The sequence below is a fragment of the Pongo abelii genome, chromosome 3 (genome assembly GCF_028885655.2).
Source record: "Pongo abelii isolate AG06213 chromosome 3, NHGRI_mPonAbe1-v2.0_pri, whole genome shotgun sequence".
Classification (NCBI taxonomy): Eukaryota; Metazoa; Chordata; class Mammalia; order Primates; family Hominidae; genus Pongo; species Pongo abelii.
In genome coordinates, this window is record NC_071988.2 from 142,845,452 (window position 1) to 142,864,731 (window position 19,280).

General features: G+C 39.1%; 1 protein-coding gene across 1 annotated transcript in view; it reads right to left on the reverse strand.

The window, feature by feature from the left end:
- Positions 1–380: 380 nt before the first annotated feature.
- Positions 381–19,280, reverse strand: part of QRFPR (pyroglutamylated RFamide peptide receptor) — a 55,516-nt gene continuing 36,616 nt past the window's right edge. Inside the window, exons 2-6 of the mRNA XM_002815103.4 lie at positions 12,414–12,572; positions 8,700–8,761; positions 4,737–4,972; positions 2,357–2,454; positions 381–1,654 (exon numbers count right to left, since the gene is read on the reverse strand). Of these exons, the coding sequence (XP_002815149.1) occupies positions 1,254–1,654; positions 2,357–2,454; positions 4,737–4,972; positions 8,700–8,761; positions 12,414–12,572 (956 nt within the window). The 3' untranslated portion in view covers positions 381–1,253. The remainder of the gene's footprint in view (positions 1,655–2,356; positions 2,455–4,736; positions 4,973–8,699; positions 8,762–12,413; positions 12,573–19,280) is intronic.

Sequence of the window (19,280 nt, forward strand, 5' to 3'; positions counted from 1 at the left end):
TCTAAATATATCACAGAAATGAGGCTCCCCAAACTTTCTTGTTTTGATTAGAGAAACCAGTTACAACACAGATATGAAGGGAAAGTTGGGCAGGGGTTGGGGAGAGTCTCAGAAAGGAAAAGAGAACACAAAGGGGAGATGTGAGACAGGGGGAGCTTATGCCTCAGAGCTTGAGGCTGCTTTAGAGTACAAAGGGCTTGTCTGCTCATGCCTCATTTTATTCTGGCAGCAACTCCATGAAGTGGAGGGGGCATCACCTCCAGTTTACACAGGAAAACATGAAGGCTTAAAAAGGCGATGTTACTTGCCAGTCATACAAAAAGGCAGCAAGGTAACTGGCAGAACCATACAAAGCTCCAGTACAGGCATCTTCCTCTAAGTCTCATTCATCCGTCACTTGGCTGCTTCTCCCTTTGCTTTGACTTTATGATTGTGGCACAGACCTCATGTGTAAGAGACTGTATTACCTAAATTCAACAGTGGACTAAAAATCACATTACAGCATTGAACTATTAACTTAATTTTCAAGGAAGAAGATATTAGTTTAAGTTATTTTCTTATTCAATCTAGCAATACATAGAAAGTCACATTACAGTGTCTGCGTGGGAGAAAAACTGTTAGCTAAGAACCCTGATTTCTGTACAAGATTTTTAAAAATCTACTGAAATAACCTTAAAAGTATGGTTTACGAATTTTTCAAAAAGATTTTTTTGAGACAGGGAGTATCGCTCTTTCGCCCAGGCTGAAGTGCAGTGGAGCGATCTCGGCTCACTACAAGCTCTGCCTCCCGGGTTCACACCATTCTCCTGCCTCAGGCTCCCGAGTAGCTGGGACTACAGGTGCCCGCCACCACGCCAGGCTAATTTTTGTATTTTTAGCAGAGATGGGGTTTCACCGTGTTAGCCAGGATGGTTTTGATCTCCTGACCTCGTGATCCGCCGCCTCGGCCTCCCAAAGTGCTGGGATTACAGGCGTGAGCCACCGTGCCTGGCCTTCCGTGTCACTTTTTTAAGGCTAGTCAAGTGAAGCAGTGGGAATGAAAAGGAACACAGAAATCTGTTAAGTGGTTGTGATCAATTGGTTGTAAACATCACTGCACTTGGACTAGCCTCGTGTCATTTTTTAATGGAAACATGATTTGTTTTCTTCTTGTCATCATCTTAAGAATAAAAAGAGTATTTGACCTTTGCTCAAAATAATTTTCTCTTTGGGTTACAATCTGAAGGGCATTAATTATGAAGATATTGTTATAATTAATGCCCACTGTCTAAAGGAGAATTCTCAGCCAGTTCAGACCTAAAGAGAGCAAGATGTCGTTTGAGCTTTTTCTTCTCCTCTGTCTGTTCACACAATTTGACTTCAATGTTGCCATCACTGAATGCTTCTCCTTTGGTTTCCTCCACTGGATTCTCTCTGAGGGAAAATTTTGCTTTCTTCTGCATCATCGTAATTCCTGAATTTCCATGCCTTTGTGCTGGAGAGAAGGTTTTATTTACTACGCAATAACAAACTGCAGACAAAACATTTTTTTTGAAGTTTTCATTCATAAATGCATAGACAATGGGATTACAGATGGAGTTGGAAAATCCAATAATTTGCACGATAGCAAAAATCATCTTGATTGTGACATCATCATATTCCTTTTCAAAATTACCTGAAATAAAGTAATATTTTAGAATGTACATTTATTTTAAGGAGTATAAAATAAAACTTCTGTTTGTCACCTGTCAAAGACTTAAACTTGTACAAGTATCTAAAGATGTGAAAAGTTCTCAAGATCGTTTTGGGAGAGGCATCTGATATCTGAATAAAAATAACCTTTGCGATGAGTCTTCACTTAGAGAATCTAGGCTTACATGCATAGCCTGATGTCCAGCATATAGTAGGGGGCTTATAGCATTGCAGCTTGATAACTCCAAGCTTCATGTAAACTGGAAGCAGCAGTAACCCTTCAAATGTTCACTTGCCTTACAGAAAGAAAATCATACTGAGAACCATGGTAAGTCCTGGGTTATCAGAAAGAATATACTGCAGGTCTGACTGTTCAAGTCAGGGTTCTAAATGGGAAATGCTCATAGGATGTCCCAAAGTTTAAATAGCCTAGGGAGAACAGAAGGAGTAAGATGGGAGAGGAATCTCAAAGCTTCGATCTTCTGTAATTATTAAAGATTTAGTCATAGTCATACACAATGACCTACCACATAATGACCTTGTGATCTTGAAGACATGAAAGAAACATATGAAATATTAGGTATTTGATTATCCAAGTGAACAGCGACACATTTCAAAGATTCATTGTCTATTCTAGCAGGAAATGAATGAGAATGTCTACCAAATGAGAATGACAAGCACTCACTGTATTCAGTCATCATATGGACAACATGGAATGGTGCCCAGCACACAGCAAAGAGGGCCACCACTGTCACCATCATAATGACAGCTCGTTTCTTCTTCCTAAACCCACAAGGAAACATTGTATTAGTTAACTTCTCCTTGGCAAATGTGCCAGCTTGATAGCAAAGCTATTAAAGTCTGAGCTTACTTCACTCAAACATAATTTTTAAATTAAGTTCATGATAGGTTATTTGTGGGCTGATTATCATATTTTCCTATTGATATTACCCTCATATCATAAATGTTCTTTGAATGTCTGCTCATTATGGATCTGGCACTCTGCTAGATGCATGACATGGATAATGTCATTAATTTTCCCAATAAGGCATTTGATAGATGCAGAAATCGAGACACACAGAAGGTTAATTAATTTGCAAAGTTAGATGGCTAGTAAAGGCTGTATCTTGGATGTGAATTTAGGAAGTCTAACTTTTGTGACTTCAATATGAAGCTCTTACTCACTTTATATTGAAGACCATTCATGCCTGTGGTAGTAAAATATCAATATTTATAAAATATGGGCCAGGTGCAGTGACTCACGCCTGTAATCCCAGCTCTTTGGGAGGACAGGGCAGGAGAATTGAGTGAGTCCTGGAGTTCAACATCAGCCTAGGCGACATGGCAAAAACACATCTCTACCAAAAAAAATTATGAAATATGGGAAGCTCCAGGGATATAATTAAAATGGATATCTATACGATATATCTTGGGTTTCGTTTTTTGTTTTTTGTTTTTTTTTTTGAGACAAGGTTTACTCTGTTGCCCAGGCTGTAGAGGAGTGGTGCAATCATGGCTCACTGAAGCCTCAACCTGAGCTCAAGAAGTGATCCTCCCACCTCAGCCTCCATGTAGCTGGGACCACAGGTGCATGCCACTACACCCAGCTAATTTTTAAATTTTTTGTAGAGACGGGGTCTCACTTTGTTGCCCAGGCTGGTTTCAAACTCCTGGGCTCAAGCAATCTTCCAACCTCAGCCTCCCAAAGTGCTGGGATTCCAGGTGTGAGCCACCACACCCGGCCTGATATATCTTAAAAATATGATTAACCAGGGCTTCAAACTAATTTTCTCCATGACTTCTGTAAAGAGGATTTACATCTGCAAGAGCTCTACACATTTGCATGGTGCTTTAAGTTTATAAAAACTCATACTCATTATCTCTTATTCTTCTTCTTATTATTTTTATTATTATGGAGATGGAGTCTTGCTCTGTCGCCCAGACTAGAGTGCAGTGGCGTGATCTCGGCTCACTGCAACCTCAGTCCATCAGGTTCAAGCAATTCTCCTGCCTCAGCCTCCCAAGTAGCTGGGATTACAGGCACCTACCACCAAGCCTGGCTAATTTTTGTATTTTTAGTAGAGACAGAGTTTCACCATGTCGGTCAGGCTGGTCTCGAACTCCTGACCTCAAGTGATCCACCCACCTCGGCCCCCCAAATTGCTGTGATTACAGGCATGAGCCACTGCACCTGGTCCACTATCTCTTATTTCAGCATGGCAGCTCTTTCTTTCAAGGAAGTGGGAGGAACCAACTTAACAATAGGTCCCAAGGTGCTGAACATTCTAGGAGCCCCTGTACATTGACAGGAAGGGTTTCTTTATTCAAACTGAGCACTAGAGCACTAGAGATCACTACACACTTGGAGAGATGATAAAATCCCACCAAATCACCAGACTCCTCCATTTAAGGCTTTTTTTGCTTTGTTTCTAATAGTCATTCAGTGTAGGTTATTAAATAAATGATATGGACTACAAGTATCATAGCAGTAAGTCGTGTTTTAAAATTTCTATTAATGAATAAATTCAGAAAGCAAAGCCCTTAGGTAAAAAAAAATCAATAATAATAATTTAAAATAAATAGCATGCTTCAGTTTCCATAGGATTTTCATACAGATCAATCTCATGTCTTTTAGCATTATCCTTGGGTGGGATTAAGTAAGGGTGGATGTTATTATGCTCCTTGTACATATGAGGGAAGCAGGGCCTTGGGAGAGAGACTGATGTATATCTTGTGGCTGGTGAGTGATAGAGAGAGTACCCATAGGACCACAGGGTTCTGACACCAGCCCACAGTCTTCCTACCACATCATGTATGTTCTAAATTCCAAGTCAGTTTCTACCTATAGCTGTAACTTCCCAGTTGATTTGCGAGCTGGTAATCTTGTTGTTTCTTTCAGCCACATGTAAAACTTCAAGAGTTTAAAATCAGTCCATGCCCTAAATTTGAATTACAAAGTATGCTTAGACTAAATTACCTAGAGGTTCTGAGAGCCCTGGCAACCATCCCTTCCAGCACAATTAATTAAAAATAATTTAAAGAGGTGAATATTTCATTAAACAGACCTGGCTATTTTGGACATTTCTTTTCCATGAATCGTTCGAAGCACTGAACTATCCCCAACTCTTTTCTTTATCCAAAGTTCATAACCAATTTTACTGTACAGAATAAGCATCACCATAAGAGGCAGGAGGAAGAGGATGACAAGGATGAAGGTGGTGTAGATCTTCTGGTGCACAGGGCTGGTCCACTCTTCTAAGCAGCAGATGTGTTCCTTTTCATATAGGAAGTCGTATTTGATCTTCATAATAAGAATAATTCATTAAAAGAACCAGTAGTCAGCATCAAAAGAACAGAAATCAGCCAAGTATTATTGCAACACATTTTTTAAGTTCTTTCAAATTTGTCCCCAGCACGTATTTCAAATGAGATACATTTTTCATTGTTCTTTTGCTGTGAAGCATAGTTTTTCCACTTCACTGATTAAGTTCTTAAGAGTTTTATACCATCTTTTCTATTCTAAATGGAATTCAGGTCCATAGCCTGTTTACTTTCATTTATTATTGTTCTCAACTTCTATTTCCACTAGTCACAAGTTTTCAATTGACTGAAAGAGCGCTATATTTGCCAAAGTATATACTGAAAAATATTTTGCAATACATGCTAGGTAGTTTGATATTAAATTATTTTGCTTCTTCAATTGTTGAGATAGATTTTTGACAAGGCATGAGACATCTTTCAATTGAAAAGTACTGAAAGCCGTATTTTGTTATTGCTACTTCATATATTGCAATGATCAGATTGCTTAGAAAGATATTAAAGAGGCAACTGGAAGCTTTTATCCTGAGATGAATGAGAAATTGGGATTCAAACTATTGCCAATATACAAATATTCAGATTGTACCTGCTGGTTTATTCATACTATTTCTGGTAGACTCATCTTATCAGCTCAAAAGTATTATTAACAACAATAATAAATAATAGAGAGTGCTTTAAGGGCTAGTTCAAGAACAAACTAAATATTTAAAGCATATTCAAAAGTCACTTTTTTGGGTAATAGGAATAAAAACGAGAGAATTTATCAGAACCATTATTATTTTAGTCACTGTGGAGCTGAATACTTGGGTCTCAGACATATTTCTGCCTACATTCCCAGGAAATTTTATAACCAATCTTCAATGTGAATTGAATGAGGGAACGCAACTTTTTGGTTACTCACCAAAGGTAAGAAAATTCAAGTTCTGACCTAGGTGTTACTTACAAATGCAACTAGGAATAACACTGAAAAATAATCTCAAGATTCAAACTCTCTGGAAATAGGAAGTTAAAATGAAATTCATTATAACTTCACGGAAGCAAAGCATACAAAGGCCAATGACCAGGGGGTATGGACTGACACATCTAAGAGCATGCTGGACTGGGAGTCTTGGATCAGGTTCACATAGCCCTAGGGACTACGGACTTCCTGACTTCAGCAAAGTTCTGACTATGGACTTCAGCAAAGACTTCCTGAGGGTATGCTCAGATGGTTTTATGGAAAATTTCAGATCTTTGATCTTCAATTTCAGATCTTCTATTTCCAAACATACATTTCTCTAAAATTCCACTGCCTAATATCGTCCCCAAGTTTGAAGTGTCACACTGGGTCTACATTCCCACTTCCTGTTTCATAATCACCCTTCTCCCAAGTTACAGAAATCACATCTCTCAACCAAAATGAATCTTACCACGGGGCACCAAAACAAGATATAATTCAATGACTGATGTCAGTGAAGCCACATTGATCAAGGCATCATAAACGCATGGCAGGGCTTTGTGCTCTTCTCTCTCTTAAATATATTTCTATTCAGGGTAAAGCCTGGCAGAGAAAAAAAGGTATTTGACAGGTGTTGAGAAGTTGTGAATTCACATTTTTCATACAGTAAGGAGGCAGGAGGAATGACAATTTTAACCATCTCGTTGCTTCTATCACCTGAAAATTGACAAATACATCACTCATGAGAGAGAGCCCAGTACAAGTGAAGCAGAGAGCGGCAGTGAGAAATGCTGAAGGCAGGGTGCTTTGTATCATCCCTGTTATAAGTTCAGACTCACTGCAAGCTCAGGACAATATTAGGCAGTGGAATTTTCGAGAAGCGTACGTTTGGGAATAGAAAATCTGAAATTGAAGAGTGGATCTGAAATTTTCCATAAAACCGTCTGAGCATGCCCTCAGGAAGTCTTTGCTTGTCCTAATAGAATTTAGGAGTGAGAAGGTGGCCATGGGATGCCTATTAATACATTTGTTTAATCAGATGTTTTCCTGACAGGAAGCAACTTTGACTGGACTGATCTGTTTGACAGTGAGGACTGGCTTTGCCAATGACATGACATGCATTTTCTACAGACACAATTAATTATATATTTAAAAAATATTTAGAGTATTTTTTAAACATATAAAAATACTTTTCCTATATTAAATAAAACAAAATGCTTTTATTTTATCTAAAAATGGATACATCTGTTTGTTTTCTATGGGCTAGAAATGGACCACACAATTTAGAACTAGAGTGAGTCATTATGAAAGGGCTCCACCAGTCTGGGCTTCCCACTGGAGATAAGGGCAGCATCCGCAGACAGGAGCTGGCATGATCCCTTGCCAGCCGGCTGGAGGTCTCAGTGCTGTTATCTTTGAGAAGTCCTGAAGCAAACAATCAGTCACAGGCAATACCATCACACCTAGAGGGCATTGATTCCAGTGACATCTGCCCCCTTCCTCTCCCCATTTTCCTCATCAGCTTCTGATGAGAGAGAGGCAGCCAATTGTATTGGGGGGCGGGGCGGGGAGAGGAGTGGGGCAGGGGAGAGAAAAAGAAACACAAGGAGAGGAAAGAGAGAAGAAACTGACCATAACTCCTTCACATTTCTAGGCCTGAAAACTATTCACACTGAGGGAAGGGAAAAAATGTAAATTGATTAAATAAGAGTATGGATTTATGTAATTGTATTACTGGACAGGACAGTTTAATAACAGAACTCACACTATTCTTGTGAGTGAAAGTGACCAGAGAAATTTTATTATCTGACTGGAAGAGTTGCTCAAGATTTTTTCATTCATGATATTTTACCAAGAGGACTAAAAGAGTCCTTAGATGCATTTTTCCAGGTAGCAAGGGATAAAATAAAATTACTTTCTGCTCTCACCTATGGAGTCCAGCTCATTCAATAAATTAGTTACATGAAAAAAAGTCGGGTTACTTTTTGAATGTTCTCTTATCTTAGGCTCATTTGTTATCCTTGAAGATGACATGACATGGACAGTAAAGTTTCACATTTGCCTATCTCTACTTTAAAAGATACAAAGGGATAAATCATTTAAAACTTATCTGAGGGGATATGTAAGCAACCCCCTACTGTCTTTGAAAACTCCTGTCTGGGTAGATCACCTATGCAAGACATGTTAAAGTCCACCCTAACAGACAGGCTGGGCTGTCTGAAACCAACTCAGCACTCTCCTTCCTGTGAATCCCCATGCATGGCTGGGCCTGTCTGACAAAGGTGTGGGGAAAGGAGACAGGTTGATTAAGATGATGTCCTGACATGTTTCCAATTAGAATTTCAATGTGTCGATGAATAGGAGGCAGGTAAGAAAGAACTTCTGAAAGTCAACTAAGTAGATAATTTATTACAATTTTTTTACGTGACTTAAAAATAAAAGAAAAACCTAGAGCAATCATTCAACTCTTAAAATGTAACAAAACATTTGGGGACACTGGGAAAAGCATGCTTAGCTTGCAGGAAAATGTAGAAACTGACCTGTGTATTTTTCAAAAATTGTATTTTAAGCATTAGAGTCCTAACAATGTATCAGGAAGAGCTAGATAAAACAGAGAAAATGAACCTTAAAAAATCACTTGAAAGACCTCCAGTGAAATAGCTGAGGTCATACAAATTTGCTGTATTGCTCCTGCAGGAAGGAAAATAATTACAATTAAGAAGGGTGAGAAAATAGTTCAACAGTATGATTATCCATCTCAGCTGGAGTCTACCTCAAGTTGTTGCACGTGCCACATGGGTGATCCTACGATGACTGCCACCAGCCAGACCACACCTGTAAAAGTGTTAAAGTCATCAGAGTATGACTCAGTTGAGTAAAACACATCCATGCATAATTATCTAACAGTCAAGATTCCCTATAGGAGGGCAGCTGTTCTCTGCCCTAGGGCAGTGCCATGGTCTCCCCCAAGGTTCATGCTTCCACTCTTTCACCATCCTCAAAACTGCTGCTGGAATAAACTCCCTAAAACAAGTTTTAAACGTTTAATAGTGTTTCATTGCCTACAAGATAAAACCCTGTTTCCTTAGCATGGCCCATGAGGTTCTCTACCATCTCAATTGCCTCTCTCTCCTCTTTCATTTCTATCCATGCTCTTCACACCGCAGTCCTCTACTGAGGAGCCTGCAGTGCTGGTTTCAGTTCCCGTATCCCAGAATGCACTGTGCCACTCCCTAGCCAGGCTATCCCCAGTGTCTATCTGTGGACTAATTTTCCAGGACGTGACTCAAAAATCACCTTCTCTAGGGAACCTTTGAAGGCCACTACTATTTCCAAATAAACTGACTACTAATTCCTTGTTGTCTCTACATGCCCTCTAATGCAGTGTCTTCGTTGTCCTTACTCACTTCTCAATTTCCTCCAAACTCCTTGAAAGCAAACACAATGCCATGTATTTTTGTGTTTCCTCAAATAAGAGTCCTAGGAAAATTCCTGGCCCTCTGTAGGAGCTGATCCATGTTTGTGGAATGGATGAATAACTTTTAAACATGACATAGACCACTCTCTGTCACCTCTTTTTAAAATCAAATGTACATGTATCTTAAGCACCATAACATGGGCATCACATGTATACATATGTAACAAACCTGTACGTTGTGCACACGTACCCTAAAACTTAAAGTATAATAATAAAAAAAAGAAAACAAACACTGATAACTTCAGAAACCAAAATGCTCTTTCCAAATTTCCTGTCTTCCACAAACTTGTTGAGAGGGATTGCTTTAATGATGTACTCTTAGAAAAGACAAACAGGGATTAACTACGAAGAACAATTTCAACCCATGTGTTTTAACAGACATGGAAGAGGACGGAACCAAGGGCCCCAAATTTGATTTGGGGGAAAAGTTTCCAGCTCAAACTCTGCTTGTTCTTTCTATATTGGGTGGAACGTTAAGAAAACAGTTTATTGCTTTGGGTTTCAATGACTCAATTAAGCCATAATTGGGGTTTATTATAAAGAAACACATAATTTGGTGCTGCCTATAAAAATTCATCATGATCCAATGATACCTGGCAGCTGTAGGACTCACAAGTCTGTCTGGCTGGCTGTCTCTATTTCTCACTCTCTCTTTCTCTTTTCTGTCTCCCTATTACCACACACATCTGTTCTATTTTAATCACATATAGTTATCTTATGTCCAATCATTTTTCTGGACTTTAGTACAAATTCTGGAGGAATTGAGTCTAATTTGCATAGCTCACTGTCCACCTTCCTGCATCCCTGGATGGTTCTGAGATAGAAGGACTAGAGTTAGATGAACAATACTGACACAGTGACCACATCTGGGCAAGAAAGCCTAGAGGATCTAGGCCAAGCTTGTCCAATCTGAATGTGGCCTAGGAAGGCTTTGGATGTGGCCCAACACAAATTCGTAAACTTTTAAAAAATATTATGAGATTTTTTTGCGATATATTTTTTAAGTCATCAGCAATCGTTAGTGTTAGTGTATTTTATGTGTAGCCCAAGGCAATTCTTCTTCTTCCAGTATGGCCCAGGGAAGCCAAAAGATTGGACATCCCCTGTCTAGGTCTAGGCAATCTCAGCTGGAAGGAGGAATGGGGTGTGACAGACAAACACTGACTGACAAGGCTGAGTGACAGTGTGACAAAGCCACAGGAGACATTAGACCACAGTCACAAAAGCCCCCATGGCAAGATGAGTCTAGCTGAGTTTAAAACCTTCTTGTTTCCTATGTCTCTTTTGAGTAGGAACTGCCTTGACTGCCTATTATCAACTATGCTTTGAGATGTTGTCACTCCCGCTACTTCTCTTTCCTTTTAAATAACTCCCCTCCTCCGTGTAATCCTTTCCTTACTTGTTTTCCATCCCCACATGCTGTTTTCAGGTGTTCTGATGTTGGAAAGATGTCAATTATTAAAAGCCCAGAAATCTCTGAATTCTTAGTAGGAAAGATATGACATAAAATTAGAACTAACTAACTAAAACTAACACATTTCTCCCCTAATGATTCAGCTATTATTTTCAAGCTATTTAAAATGACTTTGGCATTGCAAAGCCTGCAGGGGTTCTTTCTGTAATTCCACAGCCCAATACTGGCTAAATTCTTACAGCAGAAATAAATGTTTACTCATTCTTCTCAAGTGAGATATTAGTAAAAATTGCTTTATTTGATTATCACATTAGTTGCTTGCTACACCTCTGATTATTTGCTATATTAAATTCAAACCACTGTGAAGCACACTAAGGTTTTAAACGGCTCAATTATAATTACTGAACAGAGAAATGCTTCCATTTTACTGTGTTAGACCTTGGGGCATTGCTTCAAATTTACCATTTATCATGAGGTATGTGTTCATTGTGATTTGCTGACTCAAGAACAATTACAGCAAGCTGACGATCCAGAAATGCCTAAAGCAAAAGTATGAAGTGGGTGGAATGTGCCTTTGCCAGGCATCCCCAGCACTCAGACCCCACTGTTCTCATGTACCCTGTCACTTTCTACCCTTGTGTACTCACCACAAGGGCAGCAACCCTGTTCTCCACTTTTCTAAAAACACATTTCCTGCTCCCTATCATTATCAACCTGCCTGGCCAGGTGCAGTGGCTCACACCTGTAATCCTAGTACGTTGGGAGGCCAAGGAGTACAAGGAGAGGCTGAGGGGGAATGGCTTGAGCCCAGGAGTTCAAGACCAGCCTGGGAAACATAGAGAGACCCCGTTCGTACCAAAAATTAAAAAAATTAGCTGGGTGTGGTTGTGGGCACCTGTGGTCCCAGCTACTTGGGAGGCTGAGGTGGGAGGATCATTTGAGCTTGGGAGGCTGAGGCTGCAGTGAGTTGTGATCACACCACTGGACTCCAGCCTGGGCTACAGAATGAGACCCTGTCTAAAAAGGAAAAAAAATTGACCTGCCCTTGTTAGCTTAGCTTGGAGTCTTCTTATCTCAAGATGATAATTCCCAGCTGGGCGTAGTGGCTTATGCCTGTAATCACAGCCCAGACATTTGAGACCAGCCTGGGCAATGTAGTTGATGCTCTGTCTCAAAAAAAAAAAAAAGACAGTTCTCAATCTAATGAATGTTAATGTAGCAATGCCACTGACAGGTTATCTTAGATTAGCTGAACGTAGTGCTTAAATATTTAAGATGTAAACTGAAAAAGTATACCCAAAATGATACATTTTCTGTGCTGAGGTCAGCCTAAAAGAGAGATGGTGTGGAGATGAAGGCAAACAGGGAAAGCACTGAAACTCTCAAATTATATTCCAATGCCTACAAGTTATCTTATCTGAGTAGATAAGAAGCTACTCTTCCAGTTTAAAATTAGTTAAACTTATATTCTAATGCCTACAAGTTATTCTTATCTGAGTAGATAAGAAGCTATGCTTCTAGTTTAAAAATATGGTTCTCTATTCTGTAATGAAGAATGTCATTCACACTGCCATTGGCACATCCAGTGGCCTCACCTAGCATTGTGAAAGCCCTTCGGTTGGTGTATTGCCACTTCATTTTAAAAGGATGCACAAGTCCCTGGTGCCTTTCCACAGCAATGCAGGTCATAGTGAGGATTTCTGTCACAACAGCGGTAGACTGGACAAATGGCACCATCTTGCAAATGAAAGCACCTGCAGTAAGGAAATAGGACAAATCATACATCAAAACAAAAAGAATAAAGGTTTCATCTGTGTCTTTGTAATTATCACAATCAGTCCTTTCTGATCCTCTACCAAAAAGTTTGATAATTGTAATTACACTGTAGACACTAAATAATTGAAAACCTTTGCATTGGCTTATCTTTCTCCCTCTAACTGAATTTTATGTTCCTAAATGCTATGCAATTATGTATAATAAGACAATGAAAGGACAAATCAGTATCTAGCCATAGAAACAGTGGAAAAAAAGCAATATGACCTTTGCTTGGGGAAGAGCAAAGTCATTGTAAACTGGCCTCCTGGGCTCTACACTACAGAGTAATCTTTGATTCTCTCTTTTCTTTTGGCTTCCTGTCAAATCACAACAAATGAATAGTTCTCATCAAAGACTCCCATATTTCTTCTTTTGTCATTTCTTCTCCTTTGACTCCCTGTCTAAGACTTTATATATGTATTACACCATTACACTCCAAACTGATTTTACTTTCTCTAATGCAACGGTCTCAAAGTGGTGGCCACTAGGCAAGTTTTGGCCTGAAAACATGCTTTATTTGGTTACATAATAGTTTAAAATATTTGAATATATTGTCAGTCTTTTAAAATGTTTATACTATCTGTCTGACCTCTTTACCATTTGGATTTGTGAGTCTTGGTCTGGCACCTCTGGTCTTGAACCCATGCTGCTTGCTGCTACCAAATTCATCATTCCTAGCTACAAGAGAATCATAAACTCAGGGAATATGAAGTTGGAAGACTCATCAGAGGTTATCTAGTTCTAGTTTATACCAAAAGCAGAAATTCTGTCTTCAACTTCTCTCTAAAATGCTCTGCCAAGCTCTGCTTAAATACAGGTTGAGCATCTCTAATCCCAAAATCTGAAATCTGAAATGATCTAAAACCCAAAGCTTTTTTGAGTGCTGATATGATGCCACAAGTAGAAAATTCCACATCTTCCCTTATGTGATGAGTCACAGTCAAAACACACAAAATTATTTAACATATTGCATATAACTACCTTAAGGCTATGTGTGTAAGGGATATAAGAAGCATAAATGAATTTCATGTGTAGACTTTGGTCTCATTGCCAAGATACCTCATTATGTCTGTACAAATATTTCAACATCCCAAAAAATCTGAAATCTGAAACACCTCTGGTCTCAAGCATTTCAGAGAGGGAATACTCCATGGGAATTCTCCTTGCTTTCACAGCCCCGCTTCAGGTCTTTGCATGGCTTTTCCTGCTCCTTGGAATGCTCTTCCCTGAGATCACTCCCTGACATCCTTCCCTGAAGTCTGCACAAATGTCACTGTGATGGTTAACTCTATGTGTCCAGTTGATTGACTTAAGGAATACCCAGATAGCCAGCAAAACGTACTTCTGGGTATGCCTGCGAGGGTGTTTCCAGAAGAGATGAGCATTTGAATCAGTAGATGAGAGGAGAAGATCCTCCCTTCCCAGTGTGGTTGGGCAGCATCCAATCCACTGAAGGCGCGAATAGAACACAAAGGCACAGGAAGGGTGAATTTGCTGTCTGCTGTAACTAGAACTTACATCTTCTCCTGCCCTTTGACATCAATGCTCCTGGGTGCCACACCTTCTGACTCAGACTGGGACCTACACCAACAGCTCCCCGGGTTCTCAGGCCTGCAAGTTTGAACTGGATCTCTACCACTGGCTTTCCTGGGCATCTAGGTGGCAGATAGTGGATCATGGAACTTCCCAGTGTCTGCAATTGAGTGAGCCAGTCCCTCATAATTAATCTCTCCTAAATATCTCTAAATATCTTATTGGTTCTGTTTCTCTGTAGAACCCTTACTAATATAGTCACTTCTCAATGAGGCTGACCTACTCTAACAATCACATTTGTAATTGAGCCTGTCCCATTCCCTATCTCCTCTCATTCCTCATCTCTTTTGTTCTACTCTTTTCCCATTCTCTTTCACATGTTAACATACTGATATATAATATATATGCTGCTAATTTGTTTTCATTTTTATTATTTTATTACTGTTTTATTATTTATTTACCCCTACTAAAATATAGATAATGCCAGAGCAATAATTTTTGTCTATTTTTTTCACTGATGTATTCCCAGCTTTAAGAATGGCAATACGGTAGGCCATTAATAAATATTCATTGAATTGAAAAGAACAAATGAGTAGGAGGCTCATCACTCCTAAAGGCATCCTGTTCTATTTTAGAGAGGCCCTAATTGGAAAAAGTGCTTTTAAATTCCACTCATTCCTAGCTTTGTTCTCAGAGTCTCAGAACCAACCACCTATCTTTTCCAAACAGTGGCTCCACATGTATTTGACAGAAGCCTTCATGTCACTCCTGTCTTTCCTAGTTGTATCAGCTGTTTCTCATTTGCTATGCTTTTCAGAGTTTTCAAAAAGGTGAATGGAGAAGGGAACCCCCATGGACCATGGCCATGCACCAGGCAGAAGGGAACTCACCAATGTTCAGGATATGGCTTGGCCAAGGCAGAAACTGTGGGACTGTATTGGCTCCCCAAGTCTGAACACCCTCTTCTGTGACTGAAACTGATGCTTACATCAGCCTTCTGTGCTAGACTTTTCAAATGGCTGGCTGCTGTTGAACTTGAAATCAACTCGAAATGAACTGGATCACTTTAATAGACATTTTGTTAACCCAAGACTCCCTTATCTCCTATCCTATCCCTAAGTGGAAAAATGTACTTAGATATCACTCTAGATGCTCCCTTCCCAATCCTTTTTGGGGGCTCCAAATGGCAACCCAAGAACCAATCCCATTCACGTCTATTCCTTGTTGCAGTTTCCCGGAACAAAATCCTGTTCAAACTTAAGGCCTTCTTTTGTTTAGAAAGATGGTTTAGATGCCAACCGTGGGAATTTACTTTCAATGTTAATAAAGTCCACTGTGTTTGAATAGTTACTATACTGTGAATAAATCAGTTTACCTCAAATCCTGGTTTGGATGTGGTACTTGAATAAATGAATATGGGTATAAATTATTAATCTGCATATTTATCCTAGGTTTTTTCTCTTTTCTTGCAAATTTAATCAGAACTTTTTTTATTGAGAAGAACCTTGTACTTTTCAACATTTTATAAACAATTTGGTTGAAAGGAAATGTATTTTAAATACAACTATCCAAACAAAAGAGAATTTTTGCTGCATTCATTCTAGTGTTATCTCATTACAGTGTTATCCATCCCAAATATATTCAGTTTGTATATTATAGCACAGGATATCTGTCAATTGATTCATTGATATCAGTATACACTCTGATTCTGCTTTATATGATCTCCTAGCCACTCTGAGCCTCAATTTCATTATTTGAAAAAAGGGATTAATAATACCCATCTGTCATAGGACTGATGTATTTCATAAAGTGACATAAACACCTAATACTGGATACATTCTTTAATAAATGGCAGCTCTTTCATCATTGGGCAGCCCTATTAAAAGAATTAAGGTAAATATGATGCACTTGGGGCTGACATGTTCTTTGTGGATAAACTGACCATTAAAGAACACCTAATCTAATAACTTTATTTCCCAGAGAAAGACACTGCAGTTCAAAGAAGTTAAATGATGTGCTCAGGTCCACACAGCTATTTATTGACAGAATGAGTCCAGGTTGTCAGACTCCAGTTCCTTCCATTACATCACCCTCACTTATCTTACTGTGCCCATGCTATGTGGCAGTTTTCTTGTCTACCTGCTCATAAATCATCTGTTTAATAACCCACCTGTGAATTTCACACCAAGCTGTAGTATAATCTGTCATCTTACTGTTTTAATAAATTCGGAACGGCATTTGCCCTATTCATTACTTCTGACATTTCTCCAACCAGCTCTCTAAGAAATTACTGAGAGTGTTTCCTTCATCACATTTCCAAGTTTCTTCAATGTTCTGTCATGTAATTTATCTAGGATGTAGATTTGAGTTCTTTTAAAAATAGGTACATGCTCTTTTGCTATCTACTTACTTATCGTGGATATTTATTTTCATTCTAACCATCTTTGCCCTTTTTAATTGAGAGAGCACTTTTCAAGGTCTAGAAGACTAAAACAAAACAAACATTGAAGACTTCTGGTTTTTCTCTGCCCTTCATTAAGCCTATCATCAACCGTCCTTTTCTTTTTCAGCTTCTTGTTCTGGTAATCTCGCTGTTAGCTCTTCAGTCAGCTTATTCTACCCTTTATCTTTCCCAATGTGAATTGTATGGGTCTAAATTATTTGTAAGAATGTGTCTTTTGTGATGTTTCTTCCCATAAATATGGTAATTTTAAACTGGGATAATCCTACATTCCTTGCATAGGGACTGTTTACTTGGGAGGTCCTTTTTTTTCCTTACAGGACAACTAGATGTTAGTATCACAGTTGTGCTTCTTAAAGTTGGCCTAGAATGGGTATTTCTCATATTTTGATTTTCCAGCATCCACCTCACTTCTCCAAACGGCAACACAATTTCTTTTTAGAACATTAACTTTCCCCCACTGTGGGCAGATTAGGTAAGAACTCCTACTTAGGAGGACAAAGCAGTAATAGGTAAGATCCTCTCTAGTGTTGAAAGGTTGAATGCAGATGGAAGAGAGGTTTGGGGTGGTGTGGTCACGTGCTCACCAGATCATAAGTGCTAATAGGTCACTGCTGAGTTATGGCTGCTGACCTCTGAGCTCCCTTGGTCGCTTTCTGTTGTAGGTCCATTTCTTCCGCTTCACACTGATCCTGTGAGCCTTCAACCTCCTTCCAACACGTTCTCTTCTCTTAAGTTACTTAGCTGTCAACTGTTGCTTGCAACAAAGTAGACTTATTTGATATATTTCTCTTTTGCTACCTTATTCTCTGGAAGGTAGGTTTTTTAAAAATGTAGCGTACTATGGGCTATGTTCTCTCTGTGTGTACTGTTAACTCTAAGATTAGACAGTCCCTAGTCTTACTACTACAGTTTGCCTCCACTGCTGCTTCCATTTCTACTATGTCTGACTCTTGAGATAGAAGCTACAATTATTTTATTTTGCCTACTGGATTAGGAACAATTGCTTTGGTTTAATATCTACTGCCTTCCATTCTCAACTTTAACTCATTTATACAACTTTATTGCCCAAAACATGGACCTTTTGCTCTCACTGAGAAAGGTGTTCACTCTCCTATCCACTCAGCCACCACCACACAGAGCAAGTCTTAATTCAAAGAGAAACAAGACTACATTATTTCTAAACATGATGCTTGAAAATTGAAAACAGTTTGGGCAGTGTTTGTATTCACTTTAGTGTGTAACAGTGACTTTAAAAAGGATCTGAATGGAAAGGACAGAATGAAAAAAAACCAGAGTCTTTAACTGTAGAGAAGATTAAAAACATTATTAATTTAGAAAATAGTATAATGAGGTATAATTGCATGAAAGTATCTAATGATAATAACTACTCTGTGAATAATTTGTTCCAAGGTTGTTGAAAAACAATGTGAATAGACACATTGCAGTTTCATAAAGGAAAGGTTACTTGATGCAACCACTATTTGAAATAATGGTCTAACAGATTATAAAACAATCTGGCATGTAATTACCTTAATTTCATGTGGCAAATAAACAAATCATATTCAAACAGTCTATGCACCCTTGTCCCAGTACAACTTGTAGGTTTCTAGTTGTGTCTAATGTGTTTCATAATTAAGCTGCTGCTAATGAGCAAATTTACCAAATCCTGAATCCTATTTCATTCCCCTCAACCACATCCTGTTGTAGAAGAGTAGGAAACAAGTTAAATGTAGTCAAAATTAGAACTGTTGTACAAGTGTGGCTGAGAACCACACAGGACTTCTTCAACTGGAAAGCCCTCCCAGAGAAGATCCAGGCTCGTGGCTCCATCACTGTTCCAGGGAGCACTGTATTTCTACGAGGGTGCTATAGGAGTTGCCTACAGAGAGGGGCAGGCCAAAAGTGAAGAGAGAGAGAGGGCTCCTAGCTTCAGCCCTGCTTCAACTAAAGCAGGTCCAGCTGTATATAGTCTAATTTGCTGAGGTTACAGCATCTAAAGCATCTGAAATTTTAAGGAATATTTTATAAGACCCCAAAGTAGACTCATCCAATATACGCTGGAATATTCTGCTGATTTAAACTGTAAAGACTAAAGATGAGAACCTTAATTGCTAAATATTTTTAAAATAGAGGTATGGCTGGTCTCTTCTAAAATCTCAGCCCTCCCAATAATTATTCCTATTATGCATAACACCATTACAAAGCACTCTAGTGATTATCCTGTAACTTAGAAACTTTCCACTAACGCTCTTATCCATGTAACAGGAGAGAGGGAAAAATTTTATCCAGGGGAAGGAAAACCTGGCTCAGGGAAAAGTGGAAGACATGGGAAGAGGCAGAAGGAGTCTCAGCTTCTGATGAGTGAAGGGAAATGGAGAAAAGTCGTATGGCTACCAGGTGCCACAAGAAAGATCAGTAAAGAGACTGCAGTGGGAAACTTACAGGTGAAGAAGATGAGCCATTTTTTTCTCTAGAATTCTTTGTGGATTCATAAAAGGAGACAGAGGCTACCCTACTGGCCCTGAGGGGGACACTTACCCTACTCTATGTATGTACCACAGTTTGTGTAACCATTCATTCATTGGAGGATATCTGGGCTGATTCCAGTTTTTGACTTACAAATAAAGCAACTGTTTGTGTACAGGTTTCG